The sequence below is a fragment of the Saccostrea echinata genome, unplaced genomic scaffold (assembly GCF_033153115.1).
Source record: "Saccostrea echinata isolate AGI-Se365-2 ecotype Australia unplaced genomic scaffold, CSIRO_AGI_Sech_v1 ptg000022l, whole genome shotgun sequence".
NCBI lineage: Eukaryota > Metazoa > Mollusca > Bivalvia > Ostreida > Ostreidae > Saccostrea > Saccostrea echinata.
In genome coordinates, this window is record NW_026889771.1 from 15837406 (window position 1) to 15857798 (window position 20393).

The 20393-nt window shown below is 33.8% G+C and overlaps 2 protein-coding genes across 4 annotated transcripts; one reads left to right on the forward strand and one right to left on the reverse strand.

Annotated features, from left to right (window-relative positions):
* Positions 1–365: 365 nt before the first annotated feature.
* On the reverse strand, positions 366–14575 carry LOC133190538 (double-strand break repair protein MRE11-like). The gene is made up of 8 exons (XM_061326219.1): positions 14547–14575; positions 12969–14000; positions 12578–12674; positions 6130–6224; positions 5459–5547; positions 5002–5121; positions 897–1324; positions 366–647 (listed from the first exon to the last, which is right to left on the reverse strand). The coding sequence occupies exons 2-8, from the start codon at positions 13993–13995 to the stop codon at positions 482–484; spliced, it is 2022 nt and encodes a 673-aa protein (XP_061182203.1). The 5' UTR covers positions 13996–14000; positions 14547–14575; the 3' UTR covers positions 366–481.
* A 72-nt stretch (positions 14576–14647) lies between these two features.
* LOC133190967 (cilia-and flagella-associated protein 96-like) lies at positions 14648–20350 on the forward strand. 3 transcript variants are annotated; one of them, XM_061326647.1, is made up of 7 exons: positions 14648–14940; positions 15356–15575; positions 15706–15843; positions 16035–16110; positions 17837–18025; positions 18665–18840; positions 19303–20350. In XM_061326647.1, the coding sequence occupies exons 1-7, from the start codon at positions 14844–14846 to the stop codon at positions 19346–19348; spliced, it is 942 nt and encodes a 313-aa protein (XP_061182631.1). In that variant the 5' UTR covers positions 14648–14843; the 3' UTR covers positions 19349–20350. The 3 variants fall into 3 exon arrangements, with proteins under 3 accessions (XP_061182631.1, XP_061182632.1, XP_061182629.1); XM_061326648.1 differs by lacking the exon at positions 16035–16110 and adding an exon at positions 16356–16431; XM_061326645.1 differs by lacking the exon at positions 16035–16110 and adding an exon at positions 17160–17235.
* Positions 20351–20393: the final 43 nt, after the last annotated feature.

Sequence of the window (20393 nt, forward strand, 5' to 3'; positions counted from 1 at the left end):
TATAATCCTTATATCTTGTGTGCACATTAGTACCCAACCTTGACCCTGAGTGCTTGGAAGTTTTTACACATTTTGCCTTAACTGGCAAAGTTATTCTTCAATAAAATGTAATCTTTTTTCCTTACCTCCCTATGAAAGTGAACTTTATTGCCCATTATTGCAGCAAATTGAATATGTTTAAACAGAACTTGGAAGCAAGATTTACTTGAATTGGCCCACTGATTCTTAAGAAAAAGTACAAAGCAAAAATTTTACAGATGGATACACTTCGTGTATAAACTTCCACCAAGATACACAATTTCCAGTCAGAATTTTGCTTGTGAATCTAAGTATGCCTGTTTGTAGCCAATTGATACCAATGTATACTGAAAAGTTCATTTTATTCAAGAATAAAAGTACAAAATGTACTTCATATTCACAACAAATGGGAAACATTAACAAAATGAAATCAATAAAATTTAACATAAGCACCCTATGAATGTTATCGTTTGCGTTTTGTTGGGTATATATCATCATCTGAATCGGAGTCAAATGTGATCCCCCTTTTCTTCTTTGGTGGGGTTGGTTTGGATTTTTTAGACATCTTCGGTAAGTCTTCATCGTCAGATATAGTAATGCTCTCATTTTCCTCATCTGAATCGAAGTAGCTGCCAAAAAAGAAAAAAAGCAATATTCTTACATTTATTTTAAACAAGTTTCCTTAATTTCTTTAAAAAGCCTTGGGTTAATTACTTAGATACATGTAGGTGTGATGTAAATTTATCTGACTGTGCAAGGAATAAACCATTGTAGAGAGTCAATATCAGAACTTTCTCGTGAGGAAGAAAAAAGGTCTTTAGAAGTTTACTTGCATATAAACTTTATTATTGAAAAATTAAAATGTCAACATAATTTACCTGACAGTGCTCTTCCTACTTTGTCTTGATCCTTGTTTTGATTGTTGTGATCCAAAAGCATTTAAAATAGAACTATTGGAGGTCTCCACAACTGCAGCTTTGCCCCTCCCTCCTCGACTCCCTCTACCTCCTCTTCCTCCTCGGGAGCCTCGTCCTCTTGTAGTTTCCCCTTTTTGGCCTCCACGACTTCCCCTCCCTCTGCCTCTTTTTGAAGAACTGGTTGATGGAGCATTTGATTCATTCTCATCAGAATCACTGTTCATATCCACATCATCTTCCTCTAGGTCTTTAGGACGTTTAGTCTGGGCTCTTTTAATGGCCTCTTTGACCTCTGTTTCATCTTCTTTCTTCTTCTTTCTCTCCTCTTTATATCTGTTGACTTCCTCTATGATTAAATCTTCACTGATATTCCTTTGTTTTAGATGTGTCTGTGAATATTGAGCATCAGTACATCAATATCCCAATCTAAATATTTTACACAATTTTCTTTTCATTTTGCTATTTAGATTTACAACCTTTTACAGTTTAATTACCCTACACTTGCATTAAAATTACCAATTAAGAACAAGAGCAAAAATTTCATAGGGTTTGAAACCAATTCTCGGACAGCGACTAAGATATGGTAAAGCACAAATAAATTTGATATATAAATGTATATTTCCTGCAACAAGAACATGGGAGTACAAGTCTTGCTGCAGGCTTTGAAGTTTCCATGCCATATTAGCCATGTACAGTCAAACCTTGTTATCTTGAACTTGATGGGACCAAGGAAATATCTCGAGATATCCAAGGGTTTGAAATATCAAGGGTAAAATACATAGAGAAAAAGTGGTTCGCACCTCCAAATGACTTCGACATATCCATGGTATTTGAGATATGGGTGAATTAAAAAAAAATGACCACCAAACTGAATTTTTTTGGCAAAATTCAACTACTTGTAACATATTTTTCACTTATATCACCATATTGCAAATGCATTCTAGTTTAAAATCCTGAAGTGGCAATAGAATAGACAATTGGATTAAAAAGTTTCAGAATTTTTATTAGAAAAATTTCTTTTGAAAAAAGAAAATATCATTACACCTTAAAAGACTTTCTAAAATACATAATCACAAGCAATTATAGTTTTTTATGCTTCAAAATGGTAAAAGGGGTATAAATGATTAAATCTAGACCTTGAATGAGTATCTTCTCTTGTACATGTGACAAAAAATTGGCTTTTTGATTGTTATTTTACATTATTTTTTTAATTCTGGTTTGAAAAGTTTTAATATGAAAAAAATATGAAGAATAAAATTCCCCAAAATTCACTTTTTTGTCCGTTCAAGTCAATTCTTTAAATCAAAGCCAAAAAAGAATTGTTTTATACGAGTTCTCTTACAAAAAATACTAGATTTTGAAGTGACCCTATGTTACATTATTGTGTTGCACTCCTGACATCTGATATGTATTTTATTTAACATTGTTTTAAAAATTATAACACACAATAACCCATTCTTACTTTGTAAATCAATTTGCCGTGTCGATATTTTTCATCGTTTACGGCAGGTTTTTCATATGTTGAAGACCTTAAAACATGATTATTTGCAAAGTGTAATATATATAAAATGTATTTAAAATATATGTGAAATGATGAACACTATTCCCTGAATTGACTGTAAAATTTCTGTAATTTGTTGATAGACATAGTGTTTTGAACATCAAATAGTATCAAGCATTTTTTTTCAACTTATTTTTTAGTAAAGATAGTTAAAAAGCATCGGTAATTATGAAGCAGTTTTGTTGCACTCCTGACTGCAGTAAAGTTTAAAATTAAAACCATAGAACACAAAAATTCATAAAGTGTTGGCAACATCAAGTGGTAATGAAATTGTGCAATACTTATAGTCCAATACTTCATAATTAAAACAGATGAAAGTATTTAAAATTCGCATTTTATCTGGAATTATACCCTATTTTATGCCCAAAAACTAGCTTAAATGTATATTTAGAAGATAAAATATATTTTAAAGCATATTTTCCTTTAGAAGACAAACACAGTAACCCACCAGAGAAATTCTACTCATCATTTTTTCTTTATTTTTATTCTTAGTGGATGATTTATAATTCTAACATATTTGTTGCACTCCTGACCAAAAGCATTGGGGCCTTTAAGGACACATGCAACGTACCTTACCTACTGATAATTTTTCGAGATATTCTTAATTTAAGATTATAGTGCTATCAGATGTTCGTAGACAAAAAATCAGCATGCATTACCAGGGTTTTGAAAAGATATCAATTGATGAAAATTCTTGTATAATTCAAAGAAAAATATACAAAAATTACTGAACATATATTCTAGATGTTTTGTTTATCCAAACTTGTTTTAGAAGAAGTGTACAATAGCATATATAGACATTAAAATGTAGCACACAGTTCCTTTAAGTATTGGAACTCTTCAACTCCAAGGAAAAAGACAATAAAGTTCAAACTATGTTGCGTATGTCCTTAAAGTAGAATTGTGAAGTGAAAATTACATAAGAACTTGTTCTGTTGTTTCAGTGAAGTTGAGGAGGAATTACTTGAATTTTATGACAATGTTTTAGTGTGTTTATTTTTAACGTTCATTAAAAAAATCACAAAAAGATAAAAACACATATGAATTGATAAAATGGAAAAAGGAAGGATTTTAATAATAAAACTGTCAATAATTTAGCATTAAATTATACAAAAAGATCCTTATTAATTAATGAATACTTCTATGCATGAATAGAAGTCTTTTCGACACACAACTTGAATCTTTTAAAAAATGTGTTGCACTTCTGACCATAGAAATATGGATCTGAATAACAGACAGATCCTGTAATTGATAAATCTATTTGGTAAAATTGTTTTTTGTGTCTTTTATTTTCCAAAATAAAAATCAGAAAATCATATGATGATAATAGTTTTTTCATGCTTGGGAGCAAAACATCAAATGTTGCACTCCTGACATTTTGGGGTATGCACATATACTTGACTCTCATTAATGCTGCTTGTGATTTATATAACATTTTTAAGTTTTAAAATGTATATCAGTTATTATTTTACACTTCCAAAATTCTTTTTTGTCTTAATTTTCTATCAGAATTTTACAATTGATGTTTTTTTGGCAACACTACATTTTTTCTGTTGCACTCCTGACATGGTATAACATTTTTTTAAACATCAGCCATGACCACAACTTGATTAAACAAAAGTTATGACAGTCCACATTTAAAGCTCAATACTTTGAATATTATCAGGAAAGTCTTTATTTTCAACATGAAGCATTATTTTTCATTTCACAGATCTCCAAAAAATATTGAAATTTCAAAATGTCACAAAAAGGTGTTGCACTCCTGACAATTTTAGCATCATTTTTGGGCATAACTTTTTTGTTAATTGAGATATCAACGAGATATTTGGCAGGTATTTAGACACTATCTAAAGACATATGCTGAGACATAGAAATCTATTTTCATTGCCTGTATTTTTAGTGTGGGTTGATAAATATGCATTTGGTCATTTTTTTTAATTCACCCATATCGTTGTTCAAGATACCGAAATTCAACTGTACATTAATATTCACCATATAATAATAGAGAGTTGAATCATATTGATATTAAATGATGATTTTTGTTTTAAGTCATGTGCCATATAATTATATCTTTTCTAGTGAGGATGCTTGTGAAGTATACTACCGTTTTTCTTTTAATTAACATATTTTTCATTTGCAGGAACTACTGTATGTGAGCTGATTTTTGCCGCTCTTTATTTTTGCTAGAAAATTTAGTATTTATAAACAAGAAATTTTTCACAATTTTTTGTATATAATCTTCAATAATAAATATAAGTGAGAATAAAAATGTTGAGAGCAGACAGTCTTGCATTATTATGTGAAAATAAAGATCTCAAGAATAACAAGTGATTTATAATAACTGAATAAGAAATTATGGTAAATATAACTTTTAATCAGACAAAATTCCACTTTTGACAAATGAATTAGTACCAAAAATATGCAGAAATAACCATGAAAATTAATCCTACTAAAAGCAAAGATAGAAAGGGTATAAGAGAATCAGTCGCAAGGCAGTAAATGTACCTGTGTCTTTTCTAGCTGGTATTTGACGAGTTCAGAGATGGCCTCCCTCTCTTCTTTGTCCACGTATTCCTGTACAGCATCCCCCATACCTTTCTCTGTCAGCAACTTCAGCTGCCAGTTCTAAACAGAGTTAAATGTATTTATTGACAATCAATGTGTACTATAATCGAAAATAAAAATCAACAATATGAACATCCAAACCATTTATTTTTAATTCAAGAACCTATGTATACTCATTGTAATATAATGCTTTCCATTTCTTTCATATATAGTCTCTCAAAAATGACCAAAAAAAAAACAAAACAAAACAAAACAACCAAACAAAACACAATTTTTATCAAAATAAAAAAAAAAAATCTAATTTTCAATAATGAAAATTGTTGATGTATAATATGCAAGTTTAAAACTGTATGTAGATGCTGAGAATCTGTACTTCAATGAGGGTGTGTCTACTCACCTGATCAGCTTGGCTAAATATATCTTTGACCATGTCCTCCACTCTGGAGGTGTCCAGATTATCTACCTTCACCTCGCCTATCACTGGGTCTGTCAACAAGATTTAATAAGCATTACACTGTGTAAAAGTAATACTGCATATCATGAAGCAAACTCATATATAACTTATATTTAAACTCTAGGCCACGGGGCCATAAAACTTGGACAAGCTCACTTTTGATCTCAAGTCTCACTTTTCCACTATTAATTCCTTTGGTAAAAGTGAGACTGAGATCAAAAGTAAGCTTGTCTAAGTTTTATGGCCCCGGGGCCAGAACCTAGTATTTCAATACACCAAGTTAAAATTGTAAGAACATTGCATCTGGAAAATTCATATACATGTACAAACAAAACAACAACTTATAAGAATTGTCATCTGGGTGTTAAAAATAAAAGAGAGAGAGAGAGAGAGATATAGAAATACTTTTTTCCCTGTGGGATAAACTTACTGTGGACTGGTCACAAATTGTCTGCAGTAATTTGTCACAGTGTACCTAAAGTGCATTTAAGACACAATGGCAATCCAAAAAATCTGCTTAATTTTCTACCAGCAGATTGAACAGAAATTGTTTTTCTGCAGAATTGTGACCCCATGGAAAAAAGTATGTTTACAGCAATCAGAATTCCGTTTACCTTTTTCATCTGATTTAACTTTGGTGACCTTCCTTCTTGAAAAAAGTATCATTTCTTTTGGATTGGCAACCTTATCAACAAATCGCTGTCCAAACCTATAAAAAACAAGAGGCCCAAGGGCCTTAACGGTCACCTGAGTATAATACAACAATTTAGAAGTTAAATACACTGATAGATGAAGCTTTGTTGCCCTAAAGCAAGAGAAGTAGGAAGATCAGGATCAACAAAATAATTAGTCTAGTATTCAGTATCAACTCATAAATTAAGGACAGACGATACGTTCCTCAATAATATTTAATTTTTTCTAAGATTTTGTCATTGAAGTATTGCTACTTTAACATGTTTACTCGCAAAAAATTAAGGTACCTTACCAGGCATTTGTGCAAGATACCAGAGGATGTTTTTCCTATAAAATCCTTTTGGAAAAAACTCAATTAGCCAATAACACATTTTTTGGTGTTTCATTTTTTTAAAGACAATTAGAAATCAGTTTAGAAATCAGAAGGTTATTAAAATTTTGAATATTTTCCACATAATTCGAAGGTATACAAAACAGATATTTGAGGAACGTATCGTCTGACCTTAAGTTCTAATCTGTCCCCCACTTAACACTATCACCATGCAGACTATTAACAAACTATTAGTGCTTCTGTACTATTTTAAAACCCATATTAAGACCTCTAGCATTGACCTCTCTTATGGTCTTTGAAGAACTTTTAATAAGATAAGTTATTTTGTCTCATTTTTATTTATCTATTACTTACAGGTCTACCTGATTATTAAAACTAAGAAAATACTTTTTGAATTATATGATAAACATTCTTGCATAATTATCTTAATCTATTAACCTTTCAAATACATTATTTACAATGATTAATTATCAAAGGTGAACGGAAAGGGGGAATAACTTCTCTCAGTAGAATACAAATTAATAGAGTCCTGCCCAGGACTAGAATGCTTAGACAAATGGTCCAGATGTTCAAAAATCTGGTAGAAATATGCTTATTTATATCATTTAAACTTTTACTCAGTTTCCTTCCGATATGCCCAGAAGCAGAGAAGAATTTCACAGGTACAATGCATTTTCACTACAGATTCAACAAAGCCTTACCCTAACACCAGAACCCAAGACCAAGGGTCAAGAAATTTACAAATTTGGAAGAGTTACCCTCATCATCATAACTATGGACTTCGAAGTATTAACACTTTTCCACTATATTATCAAAAGCCACCCCCCCCCCCCCCTTCATTATGCCAGAACCCCTGACCCTAAGACCATAAGATTTAAAAATTCTGTTCGAAGCTCATCAGCTCAACGCTAAGGAGCAGACAAGATTAATTACTGATTAATTAATAGAATTAATGCATTTTCACTATATAATCAATAGAGCCCCGCCCTAACACCAGAACCCCTGACCCTGAGGCCAGGGGTTTAAAAATTTTGGAAGAGGCATCCTTGCCTATCATAATCATGCACTTAGTTTGTTTAAATAATCTCCAGTGGCAGAGAAGATTTTCAAAGAATCAATGCATTTTCACTATATAATCAATAGAGCCCCGCCCTAACACCAGAACCCCTGACCCTGGGGCCATGAAATTCACAATTTTTGAAAAGGCATCCTTATGCATCATAACCATGCACTTAGTTTGTTTAAATAATACCCAGGAGCAGAGGAGAAGATTTTCAAAGAATCAATGCATTTTCACTATATAATCAATAGAGCCCTGCCCTAACACCAGAACCCCTGACCCTGGGGCCATGAAATTCACAATTTTTGAAAAGGCATCCTTATGCATCATAACCATGCACTTTGTTTGTTTAAATAATACCCAGGAGCAGAGAAGAAGATTTTCAAAGAATTAATGCATTTTCACTATATAATCAATAGAGCCCCACCCTAACACCAGAACCCCTGACCCTGGGGCCATGAATTTCACAATTTTGGAAGAGGCACTCTTGCTCTTCACAACTATGTACTTAGTTACTTTATTTAATACCCAGGAGCAGAGAAGAAGATTTTCAAAGAAATAATGCACTTTCACTATATGATGTATATAGCCCCACCCTGGGGCCAGAACCCATGACCCTGGGGCCATGAATTTCACAATTTTGGTAGAGGGCTCAATGCTTGTTACAATGATGCCAACAGTTTGACTGCTTGATGTCCTAGAGTAAAGAAGAAGATTTTTAAAGATTGCATTATTTTTGGTGGTTTTAGCCCCACCCCTCATGCCCCAGGGGGGGCAGGGACCATGAAATTCATAATTTTTGTTCCCCTTCACCCATAGATGCTATATGCCAAATTTGGTTGAAATTGGTTAAGCGGTTTCAGAGAAGAAGCTAAAAATGTTCAAATGTTAACACACGACGCACGCCGACGGATGAGAACGGATAGCAATAGGTCACCTGAGTGACTCAGGTGACCTAAAACATAGGTAATCAAAGATTACGAAGCTCACCTCGACGAATGTTATCTACATGTAAGGCAAATTTCACATCATATTTTTTTCTAGTTAGGGTACATCCCAAGATCAATATCCATGCAAGTTTGATTTAATTATAGATCTGCTCAAAAAACTTTTGACCTGTTTAGTAATCAAGAAAATTTTGGTCAGTTCCAACATCCAAAGCAAGTCTGGAAGTTTTCATCCTTAGATGCACCATCTATGCAAGTTTAATCATAACAGGCCATAATATTATATAGCTACTCCAAAAAATTACCCTGGTCACTCATCTGGAAAATGTACGTCAGATTCAGAATCCAAGGCAAGTCTGGAAGTATCCATCCCTAGATACATCATCCATGCTAATTTGGTTAAAATATGGCTAAAATTCACTCATGTGGAAAATCTAGGTCAGACCCAGCATTCGAAGCAGGTTGGTTAGTGTACATCCCTAGATGCATCATCCATGCAAGTTTGGTCCAGGTAGGGCTTATAGTTACTTGGGAACGAGACTACTCCTAAATCTAAACCTGGTCTCACATGTGGAAAATCTAGGTCAGATCCAGCTTCCGAAGCAAGTGTGGTAGTGTCCATCCCTAGATGCATCATCCATGCAAGTTTGGTCCAGGTAGGGCTTACAGTTACTTGGGAATGGACCTGCTCCTAAAACTTTAACTTGGTACACATCTGGAAAATCTACATCAGATCCAGCATCCGAACTAAGTGTGGCCATGTCCATCCCCAGATGCATCATCCATGCAAGTTTGGTCCAGGTAGGGCTTATAGTTACTTGGGAATGGACTTGCTCCTAAAACTTTAACCTGGTCACTCATCTGGAAAATCTAGGTCAGATCCAGCATCCGAAGCAAGTGTGGTAGTGTCCATCCCTAGATGCATCATCCATGCAAGTTTGGTCCAGGTAGGGCTTATAGTTACTTGGGAATGGACTTGCTCCTAAAACTTTAACCTGGTCACTCATCCGGAAAATCTACACTAGATCCAGCATCCGAAGCAAGTGTGGTAGTGTCCATCCCTAGATGCATCATCCATGCAAGTTTGGTCCAGGTAGGGCTGATAGTTACTTGGGAATGGACCTGCTCCTAAAACTTTAACCTGGTCACTCATCTGGAAAATCTAGGTCAGATCCAGCATCCGAAGCAAGTGTGGTAGTGTCCATCCCTAGATGCATCATCCATGCAAGTTTGGTCCAGGTAGGGCTGATAGTTACTTGGGAATGGACCTGCTCCTAAAACTTTAACCTGGTCACTCATCTGGAAAATCTAGGTCAGATCCAGCATCCGAAGCAAGTGTGGTAGTGTCCATCCCTAGATGCATCATCCATGCAAGTTTGGTCCAGGTAGGGCTGATAGTTACTTGGGAATGGACCTGCTCCTAAAACTTTAACCTGGTCACTCATCTGGAAAATCTAGGTCAGATCCAGCATCCGAAGCAAGTGTGGTAGTGTCCATCCCTAGATGCATCATCCATGCAAGTTTGGTCCAGGTAGGGCTTATAGTTACTTGGGAATGGACTTGCTCCTAAAACTTTAACCTGGTCATTCATCTGGAAAATCTAGGTCAGATCCAGCATCCGAAACAATTGTGGTAGTGTCCATCCCTAGATGCATCATCCATGCAAGTTTGGTCCAGGTAGGGCTTATAGTTACTTGGGAATGGACCTGCTCCTAAAACTTTAACTTGGTCACTCATCTGGAAAATCTAGGTCAGATCCAGCATCCGAAGCAAGTGTGGTAGTGTTCATCCCTAGATGCATCATCCATGCAAGTTTGGTCCAGGTAGGGCTTATAGTTACTTGGGAATGGGACTTGCTCCTAAAACTTTAACCTGGGACGCCGACGCTAACGCCGACGCCGACACCGACGCCGACGCCGACGCCGGGGGTATAGCATAAGCTCATCTCGACTTCGTCGAGGTGAGCTAAAAATCAGTTACTTTACAAACCAGAAAATGTTTCTGCCCCAGTAATCCTTTTTACGATCTAAGCTAATTTGTATCAACTTTTCAAGCAAGTTTTCTGTACCAAACTTGTCAGTAAGCTGTCTGTCAGTATTAATTTTCGTCCTATTTTCAAACAAACTTGGCAGAAACAATCTTGGGTAGTTGTGATTTATTTGTGAAAATAAAACCTCTCACTCCTTATATCATCCACAATAGATTAACTTTAAATTTTCTATTCAACTTATGGCTCTGGACAAGGGCGTGGCCACAAACAAGAGTTCACAGTAAAATAGAAAGTCAGTGTACATGTAGATTCATACTGTTCATGATCCAAAGATAGAGATAATAATTTCTCTGTTGAGAACTATAGAATATCATGGATCAGGGCATTTAATTATTTGTCTCAACATGCAATTTGCACACAATCCTTACTGATTAAGACCTTGAATCTACCAATAAAAATTTAATTCACACATGCACCATTTGGATACTTAAATTAGTGAATCTTTCTAAACTTATATACACTGTATGTGAAAATTTATAAAGAATACAAGAGGACAAGATGTATTTGTGAAACACTGATGCCCCCGTATGGCAACTTATAGCTAAGGTTAAACTTTCTCAAATGCAAATCAAATATGTTGGTACCCAAAGTAAGGTCTTGTCTTAAGGAATATACCTGTGAAATATGAAAGTCCTAGCAGCAACCGTTGAATAGATATGGAAAAGGTTAAAAGTTTTTCGAAAGCAAGTCAAACATCAAGGTCAAATGGTCAAAATGAATGGTGCCCAAGGAAAGGCCTTCTCACAAGGAATACACATGTGAAATACGAAAGCCATAGCACCAATCCTTCAAAATTTATGACCAAGGTTAAAGTTTTTCAAAAGTAGGTCAAACTCATATGTCAAGGTCAATGGATCACAATTGTTGGTACCCAAAGACAGGTCTTGTCACAAGGAATAGACAGATTAAATAAGAAAGCTCTAGCACCAACCGTTCAATAGTTATGGCCAAGGTTAAAGTTTCCAAAAGTAGGTCAAACTCCAAGGTCAAAGGGTCAAAGTTGTTGGTATCCAAAGGAAGGTCTTGTCACATGAATTACATATGTGAAGTATGAAAGCCCTAGCACCAACCATTCAAAAGTTATGACCAAGGTTAAAGTTTTTCAAAAGAAGGACAAAATCATATGTCAAGGTCAATGGATCACAATTGTTGGTATCCAAAGAAAGGTCTTGTCACAAGGATAGAAAGAATTAAATATGAAAGCCCTGGCACCAACCATTCAAAAGTTAAAGTTTTCAAAAAGTAGGTCATACTCCAAGGTCAAGGTCAAAGGGTCAAAGTTGTTGGTATCCAAAGGAAGGTCTTGTCACAAGAATTACATATGTGAAGTATGAAAGCCCTACCACCAACTGTTCAAAAGTTATGGCCAAGGTTAAAGTTTTCAAAAGAAGGTCAAACTCCTAGGTCAAGGTCAAGAGGTCAAAGTTGTTGGCATCCAAAGGAAGGTCTTATCACAAGGAATACACATGTGAAGTATGAAAGCTCTAGCACCAACTGTTCGAAAGTTGTGGCCAAGGTTAAAGTTCGGTTAAACATAGCAAAACTGGGTCAAACTCCTAGGTCAAGGTCAAAAGGTCAAATATGATGGTACCCAAAGAAAGCTCTTGTCACAAGGTATATACATGTGAAATATGAGAGCCATAACTCCAATCAATCAAAAGTTATGGGCAATGTTAAAGTTTTTGTGGACCAACAGACAAACAGATAGACAGACAGATGGACAGAGCAAAAACTATATACCCCCTAATCTTTGATACGGGGGCATAAAAACACTATTTATACAATATACAACAGTATAAAATGCTACTGAATATTTTTTTTAAACAATGATGATATCATTGCTATTAAAAACAAAATTAGATGATCACTAAACCTTCTACTCATTGGTTATTAGAACATTCATGTGGTAAAATCACATCCTGCTCCAGGCTATACTGTGAAGCTAACACAACTAAATTAAGTATAATACAAGACACTTTACCTGTATCCACTAAATGGTTCAAATCCACCACTGTAGTCAATGCGGAGTCTGACAAGGGGCTTATCGGGCTGCCTTCTGTTACCCGAGTGTTCCAAAGCTGTACAGAAAATAAAATATTTGCAGTGTTATCTCATCGATAAATAAGATGAGAAACTAATAACGTAACTATTCCATGATGTGGCTTTCAATTGCCCACATTCCTGACTGCAATAAACATGATAAACATGACCTCTTTACAGATAAATAAAACTATTATGCATTCTATGCATTCTTGTAAATATACACCAAATGAACAATACAATAGTTACAAACAACATTACATAAAACAGCATCTAAAAATGTAAATGTATCTGACTTTTCAAAAATTGAGTAGATCTATACATATACTTACAAGCCTTCTCTAAAATAGCTTCCACTTTCTCAAGACAGTAAGCTTCCACTTGCCTAGCAATGTCATGGTCTGCAGGGTTAAGTTCTGTTTCACTAAGCACCACATCTTCCATGTAAAACTGCCGAACAGTCTCTAGTGGTATCTTGGTTATTTTGAAGTTCTTCCCTTTAATTTTCAATAGACCAATGTTCTTTTTAACTGTCTCTCCCTCACTTAAAGATGTTGCCACACTGCTGCCAGGTTGACTAATGAAAAAGTTCTGTGAACTGTTCCATTCAGGCTCAATTCTGCACTCATGTTCATGTCCCCAAATTACAAGGTCTAAGAAATCGTCGAGAAACTGCTCTGGAATATAACTCGTTGTAGAGTGCTTGGCCCGATTCTGATGAATGACAAACACATTGAACCAGTCTTCCTGGTTCTCTTTTGGTCTAAGCATTGATACATTTTTGTGGACAAATAAACGATGAAGACGTTCGTCTCTCACTGAACCCAAACCATAAAGGGCTAATTTTGTATTCCCTTTCTGCATTAGAAGAGGGGACATTTCTATTTTCTCTAAACTTGTCGTTTTACCAAAATAATTCATTAGTCCTGCGCTGTGGAGAATGTCTAGTGAGCATAAATTGCCTTGTCCCGAAGGATCGTCATGGTTACCATGAATAGAAAACACTGGAATGGAAACATTCAAATTTGTATCTTCATAGTTAAGGGCAGGAAACTGACAATGCTTAAAGTCTGCAGACTGATCACTCAAATATTCAAAGAGAATGGGTTTGTCTCCAAAGCAATACTTTCTGAGCAATGCTATGCATCCATGCATTATTCTCCGTGGTGGTTTATTTTCATGGAAAAGATCTCCACCAAGAAGAATGAAATCAGCTTCATGCTTCTTCGCATTCTCCAAGATTTCTTCAAAGGTTACTAGTGAGTCATTGCCCCTAATAACATCCTTTTCACCATACCCTAGATGTATGTCTGTGGCCACAATGATCTTAAACACATCATCTGTTGAGTCTTCTGGCATGGCAGCTACGAAACAGAAAAATATATGTTTATGTGATGATAAAAACACATACCGGTAGTCACCAGAGACATATATATGTCTCTGTAGTCACATACTTCTTTTCAATGTCAGTTTTATATCTTTAATTAAAATATTAAGCCGAATATAAATAGCCAGGCCCGGGTACAACTCTTTCCTTCATCAAGTTGGACACCTATAGGGCTTATGGGTAATTGTCTCCCAAAAGAGGGATAAACCACAACATTTCAAGATCAGATGACTTTCGGATGCACGAGACAGACTGATATAGAGCTTGCATTATAAAGTAAAGTTTTGACGAACATTGTGCAGTAGCCCTCAGTATGCTAGGGAGTTTCTATTGTACATGTTGTAAGTCTTGTTCAGTTACAATGTAGTTCTGACAACATGAAAAATTAAGTGAGGAAATTCGGGTACTATTTTTTTTTTTATTCCTATGTGTTACGCATGAAATCTCTCTATACCCTTCCATAAAAAAAAGATTTTTCTCTTTTAAAAAAAAATACTGATAACATACTGATAAATCAACTTACGATTTTAGGTTATTTGGCGCGTTTTCTTTTTAATGTCAGTGGTAGTAATGGATATTTACCGACGCCTTCCGATGTTCCGCCGGATATCCTGTTAGCGCCACGCTACGGCAATCTCCATAGCGATTATTCCAACAATAAGGGAACTGGACCATCACGTTTCCCTTATCAATGTTTCCGACGTGATATGCATTTAGTGGAAACCTCTGATCGGCTTAATTAAGTAAACTAATTGGTTAATTGAATTTGCAGGAGCAAAGAGGACGTTGAATCACACAACAGAGCAACAAACAGGCCAAAATGGGGGAAAAGGGAGGACGCACGGATATGGACCGTGTTGGCTTATTTCAGGAGATGGGATATGTAACAATCAATGATAAATACAAGGAGCGAGGAAGTAAGCTAAATTTATTTCACAGATTCTTCAATTGAAACATCTGAAAATATGTACACTCATATGTGTTTTTGGTGTTTTGTATAAAGCTAGCATAATATATCCAGACTGAAAAAAAAACAAACAAACAAACAAATATGATATATGGTATGTTTTGTACAATAAATGAATAAACAAATAACATAAGAGTATGACATCCAGGTGCATCTCCACTAGAAAATGTGCACATGTTATTTCTCATTAGAGAATACTCTAGGTAGATGACCTAGCTAGCATATATATAGCCTCAATTTATGTTGAAGACTATATGTCTGTGCTGCTATGAAATCTTTATACGTCTCTGTTGCATGTAACAAGTCAAGTGAAGGATTTTACATCAACCAAATCATAATAAAAAAAATCATTGTTTCTTTTTCAGTTAAATTCAATGAAGCAGCTGAGAAGGGTAAACAAATGTTAACAGAAGGCTCAAAAGACAGATCTGCACTACAGGCAGGGTATTTCCAAAAGGCATTTACTCGTGTATACGAGGGAGAATCATACACAGATCCAATAAAATTGCGGAGACAACACAGGTTAAAAGAAATGCAAAAGAATATTGGAAAACCTTTTCAACCAAGTAGTGGAGAAAAAAAGCCGTAAGTTATTATATTTACCTTTTGACACTAATGTACATGCTCTAGCATTTCTTTAGTTTTACATTGTCTTATTTTTTGATGGGTTGAGTAACTTATGAATAATGTAAATATTTTTTAATGATAATTTTAGTTCTGGCTTGGGAAACCATTATGGAACACTAAGCGGACCTATTGGTGCATTTAGTCCTGCCGCAAGACCTGGAAAGGAATACAAATCTCCAGGCAGAAACTTCCAAACAAACCCTGGGAAAAGAGGCACAGGATTTGGGTAAAGAAATATGTTAAATCTGCATAATATTCCTAGAAATATTCCTAAAAATATTATATTTTGATGTCCTGAACACTAGTGTATTAGTTTTAAGAATTGTTTAGTAAATTAGAGTCAACTGGCATAATCAGAATTTTTACAAAATAGTTTATGAGGAAAATAGATTGTTGACATGGCTAATATGGTTTCAGGTATCTTGGAGTAACATTGGGGAAATATCCCAATTACTTGTCAGACCCATTTGATCAGCATAAAGAAATTGCCCGGGTTTGTTTATTTCTCTGAGCTCATAATTCAAATGCTGGTGGTTTTTTTTTGTTTTTCCTGCACTAATTCAAGTCAACCAGCAATTGACACTTTTCTTGTATTTAAAACAGGACGAATTTCCCATACTGAATTGTTCCTTCTGGGTTTAAGTCATATTTGCATCAATATCAGCAGCATTTCATCAGTCTTAATTTTCAGGAACTATAAATGTTTTTTTTTCTCAAATTCAATGATTTTTCACATAGATACTTGAATGTGACTCTTGGCAAATATCCAAACTACTTGCCTGATCCATATGAAAAACACAAAGATATAGCAAGGGTTTGTACAATAATGACATGTGTACTGCTTGTACCAACAAAATATATGTGTTAATTTATGTGGGATGAAGGGTGGCTGTACGAAATAGGTTATGGATATTTAAGTTTGTCAGATTTACAATAATATTAACAATTTAGCTGCTAGTAAGTACTGTTATTTCATGACTGTAAAGAAATGGTAAAAATTACCTAATCCATACAATTTTTGTTATCATTGTATAAATTGCTTTAAAAAAGTTGTAAGTGAGTAAAATTCCCATAAGTATTTTCAAATGTATAACATCCCTTAAAAAAATGCAACATTTTATCTAAAGGGGACAGTTAATTGCTCATTCGAATTTTTGAAGACAAACATTGTAAATGACAGGAAATATATTACAGTTCTTTCAAAATCAAGGATTATATATATACTGTTCAAAATCATTAACAGTATCAAAATTTAAAGGAGCTACAAATTCATGGGTATTTTAGTTATTTTTCATTCTAAATAAGTCTAAGAATTTTTATATATATATATATGCTCAAATCATTCATATCACAAACTTTGTGTGCAGCTTGTGCAGTACACGTCTTTTGACTTTGTGTAACAAACTATATTTGTACTTGTTTGCAGTGGTGTATGTAAAATTGTGATTTACACAAGCTATGCTCTGTTTTGTACACTTCTTTTTAAATATCATCGTGCCAGCCTAGCTTTCCATTTTAATCATGCTGTGTGTGTTTTTCTAGCTATATGGGCATTACACTAGGAGATTATCCCAAGTATCAATCTGATGCGTATGACAGAGCCAGAGAGTTAACCAAGGTTGGACAGCTTTAACTTGTATTTATAGAACCAAAATTCTTAATCAAAATGGAAATTATACTACTAATAAATTATAGTCTCCATTTTCTTGTGTAATCAATTTTTGCAATTCAATTTATATATATGCGAGTTTAAAGAGAATATGTCATATCTCGGCTTTAAAAATGTTATATATTTTTTTTTTTGTTTTAAAAACAAATTTTGTAAATGGCAATATAAAAAGCTATCAAGTTTTATGAGAATTTCATAAATGGCAATAAAAAAAACTATGTTTTAACAAAATCAAATTTTATTCCCTCCTTTCTTGGTTGCATGGCTCAATCACTTCATAATCTTATCACAAAAAATTTCTTTGTAAAAATCTGTCATCCCATAGAAAAAATATTCACAACAAGAATATTGATATCAGCGAAAAGTTTAACAATGTTTTTTGTTATCAGAAATGTCTTAATTTTTCACAGCTATATGAATATGGTTAACATTTGAATTTTTCTAAAATTATTTTTAATATTATGAATGAAATTGTTGAAATTTATTTAAAAAAAAAAAAGTTTTAAAATTAACATATAAAATTGACTTTAATTCATATTTTAATATTCAGAAAGAATTACAACAGCACAAGAATTCAATAAAAGGAACTGGAGCTTTTAGACTGAATATGCATCCCAGAGCTTATTTCGATAGTAATCCATATGCCTCCGACAAATTAGGTCGCAGAGGAGGGTCTGCAACTATGCCATCAAAGAAGGAGGATATCAAACCCTTCAAACCAAGCTCTCCTGGAAAGAAAGTAAGGATCTCTCTTCTTTGGAGCCAAAATTATATCTTAACTTCATTGTCATATATATATATATATACATATACAAAATTATACACTTATGGACTTCAGTGTAGGTCGAGTTATATGGACCCATGTCAAGTGATATTGACCAAAGACACAGAAAGTGATAGTGACTGAGCTTGCGAGGTTGCTAGGTCATTTTCTGTGTCTGACTTGGCTGTCGATCATTACCTCACAAAATGTTAAAAACAATATGCTTCTTATGTTATTAGTACTTATTACGTCATGACTTCTACATAACTATGTTTCAGCTGTATTTGCTAATTACAGTATAAAAATGGCAAGTCATGCAATATCATATTCCAAGGATGCGTTTTCACATCAATATCAGAAAAGGACAAATATCATGTGACATCCTTTCAGCCAATGAAAATTATGAAAATCATCTTCTTATAGAATATTTTTCATAATATCTTAATAGCTGAATTCTTTCTGGATGTTGTATTGCATAACATAATCAACTTGAAAATATATTTCAAGAACTATTTATTGAAACTGCTGTACAACATCCAAAATTAATGAATTAGTTCCACGACAAGCTTCTATTGAAGGTCTACTCATCAACTATAAAATGATTAATTTTTTTAGCCTGCTGGTATGAAAGCTGGAACATTTGATCCATATCCATCACATTCTGCTGATGCTTACAAAGTCAAAGTTCCACGTTCCATTAATGTTGTCAACAAGAGTGGCAAGACATTTATGCCATCTCAAGGGCCTAAGAGTACACCAACTGTGTCTATTGTTAACCAAAATGTGCTCAAGTATGTATTCACATATACAGCTGCTTTTCTTTTTTTTAATTTCATTATTCATGAAGTTTCTGCAGAATATTATTTAAAATTAACATATAATTTAAGTTACATTGCTTAAAAAATTCTATAATAGAAAATACTAGCTACAGTCAAACCTCATTATCTCGAACTCAATGGGACCAAGAAAAAAGATATGCAAGATATGCATGATTTCGAGATATCCAGGGTAAAATATTTAAAGAATAATCAGTTGGGACTTCAATACACGTACCACTTCGACATATCCATGGTATTCGAGATATCCGTGTTCGAGACACCGAAGTTCAACTGTAGCTATAAATCTATTTTTAAGTACTTATGGGAAAGAAATCTTCATTGCACATTGTTTCAGTATCATAATACCCTTAAGTAATAGGAGTTGGTGTACAAATATAATTGTAATACAATGTGATTTCCTTTCTTTCTTTTCAGATCAATCAACATTCAAAATTACAGATCAGTTTCATCAATTATATAAAGACATAATTATTGTAATTAGAATTTTAGGAACCGAAGAAATTTGTTGTGCATTTCAAGCAGTATGTGGCACAATTTTATCTCCTTCCAAATTCCCTGTAAAACAAAGAAATTTGTGTGCAATTGAAGCACAGGGTGTTACCGTGTAACAGACATTTAATGTCATATTTTGTATATAAGACATGCATTAAGTATTACTGACTCTTGGTGTGCGAAGAAACCTCATTTTTATTGGTGTTTTTATATAATTTTATCTATGTATATGTAAATGTGTCCAATTTTAGTGCATATCAGTCCGTTTTTGTTGCAATGGTCAATACATGAATTACTGTGTTGACAAACTCATCAAGTGAAAGCTGTGATATCGTATGTATGTGCTTCTCCTAAATTACCTAGATAAATTAATTTAACTCTTTTTTTTTGTTCCCCTAAAGCTTGCATTACCTGTTAGCAATGTATGCACTTTACTGTTTTTTCCCCTCAAGAAACAGGATATTTCCTCAAGTTCTGTTCATGTTAGAAAAAATGAATGGTAGTGTTTTTTTTTTTAATGAAATGTTCAACAAATTAATGCCTTAAAATCCAGGTGCTGTTTTATGCATTAAATGTACTTCAATAAAATAGTATTTGCCTTAAGTCTACAAATATGACCATATCTAACAAAAGCAGTATATAAATACCTCAGAATTAATTCATTGTACATATCTTTATTCTGTGAATTGATAGTTTTACTGTATGCTATTTCACTGTCTTAAAGTTGACAAAAGGAAAATTGTGAACTCTGTTATATGTTTTTCCTTCAATTATCAAGATTAATATATTTAAGATTCAATTTTCATTATTTTTAGCTGTTGAATTTTGATTTACTTCTGAATATTTATACCAATGAACTCTATTTCTTACATAACTGTTTATAAATTATGTAATTTAATGTAATGAATGGGAAAATGGAGTGGTATGTTATCTTTGTTAACTCATGGACAAAATAAATTTATCTTGATGATTCTGTTTTCACTTAATCAAAGATGTTTAGAAAACTTGAGCAG

What these genes read in the sequence shown, in the direction of transcription:
- LOC133190967 (XM_061326647.1), top strand. Translation starts at nt 14,844, where the DNA reads ATGGGGGAAAAGGGAGGACGCACGGATATGGACCGTGTTGGCTTATTT. An exon ending in TAAATACAAGGAGCGAGGAA is followed by an intron (nt 14,941 to 15,355) that starts GTAAGCTAAATT and finishes TTTCTTTTTCAG; the next exon opens with TTAAATTCAATGAAGCAGCT. An exon ending in AAAAGAGGCACAGGATTTGG is followed by an intron (nt 15,844 to 16,034) that starts GTAAAGAAATAT and finishes ATATGGTTTCAG; the next exon opens with GTATCTTGGAGTAACATTGG.
- LOC133190538 (XM_061326219.1), bottom strand. Translation starts at nt 13,995, where the DNA reads ATGCCAGAAGACTCAACAGATGATGTGTTTAAGATCATTGTGGCCACA. An exon ending in TATTTAGCCAAGCTGATCAG is followed by an intron (nt 5,122 to 5,458) that starts GTGAGTAGACAC and finishes AACTCTGTTTAG; the next exon opens with AACTGGCAGCTGAAGTTGCT. An exon ending in ACCAGCTAGAAAAGACACAG is followed by an intron (nt 1,325 to 5,001) that starts GTACATTTACTG and finishes CAATATTCACAG; the next exon opens with ACACATCTAAAACAAAGGAA.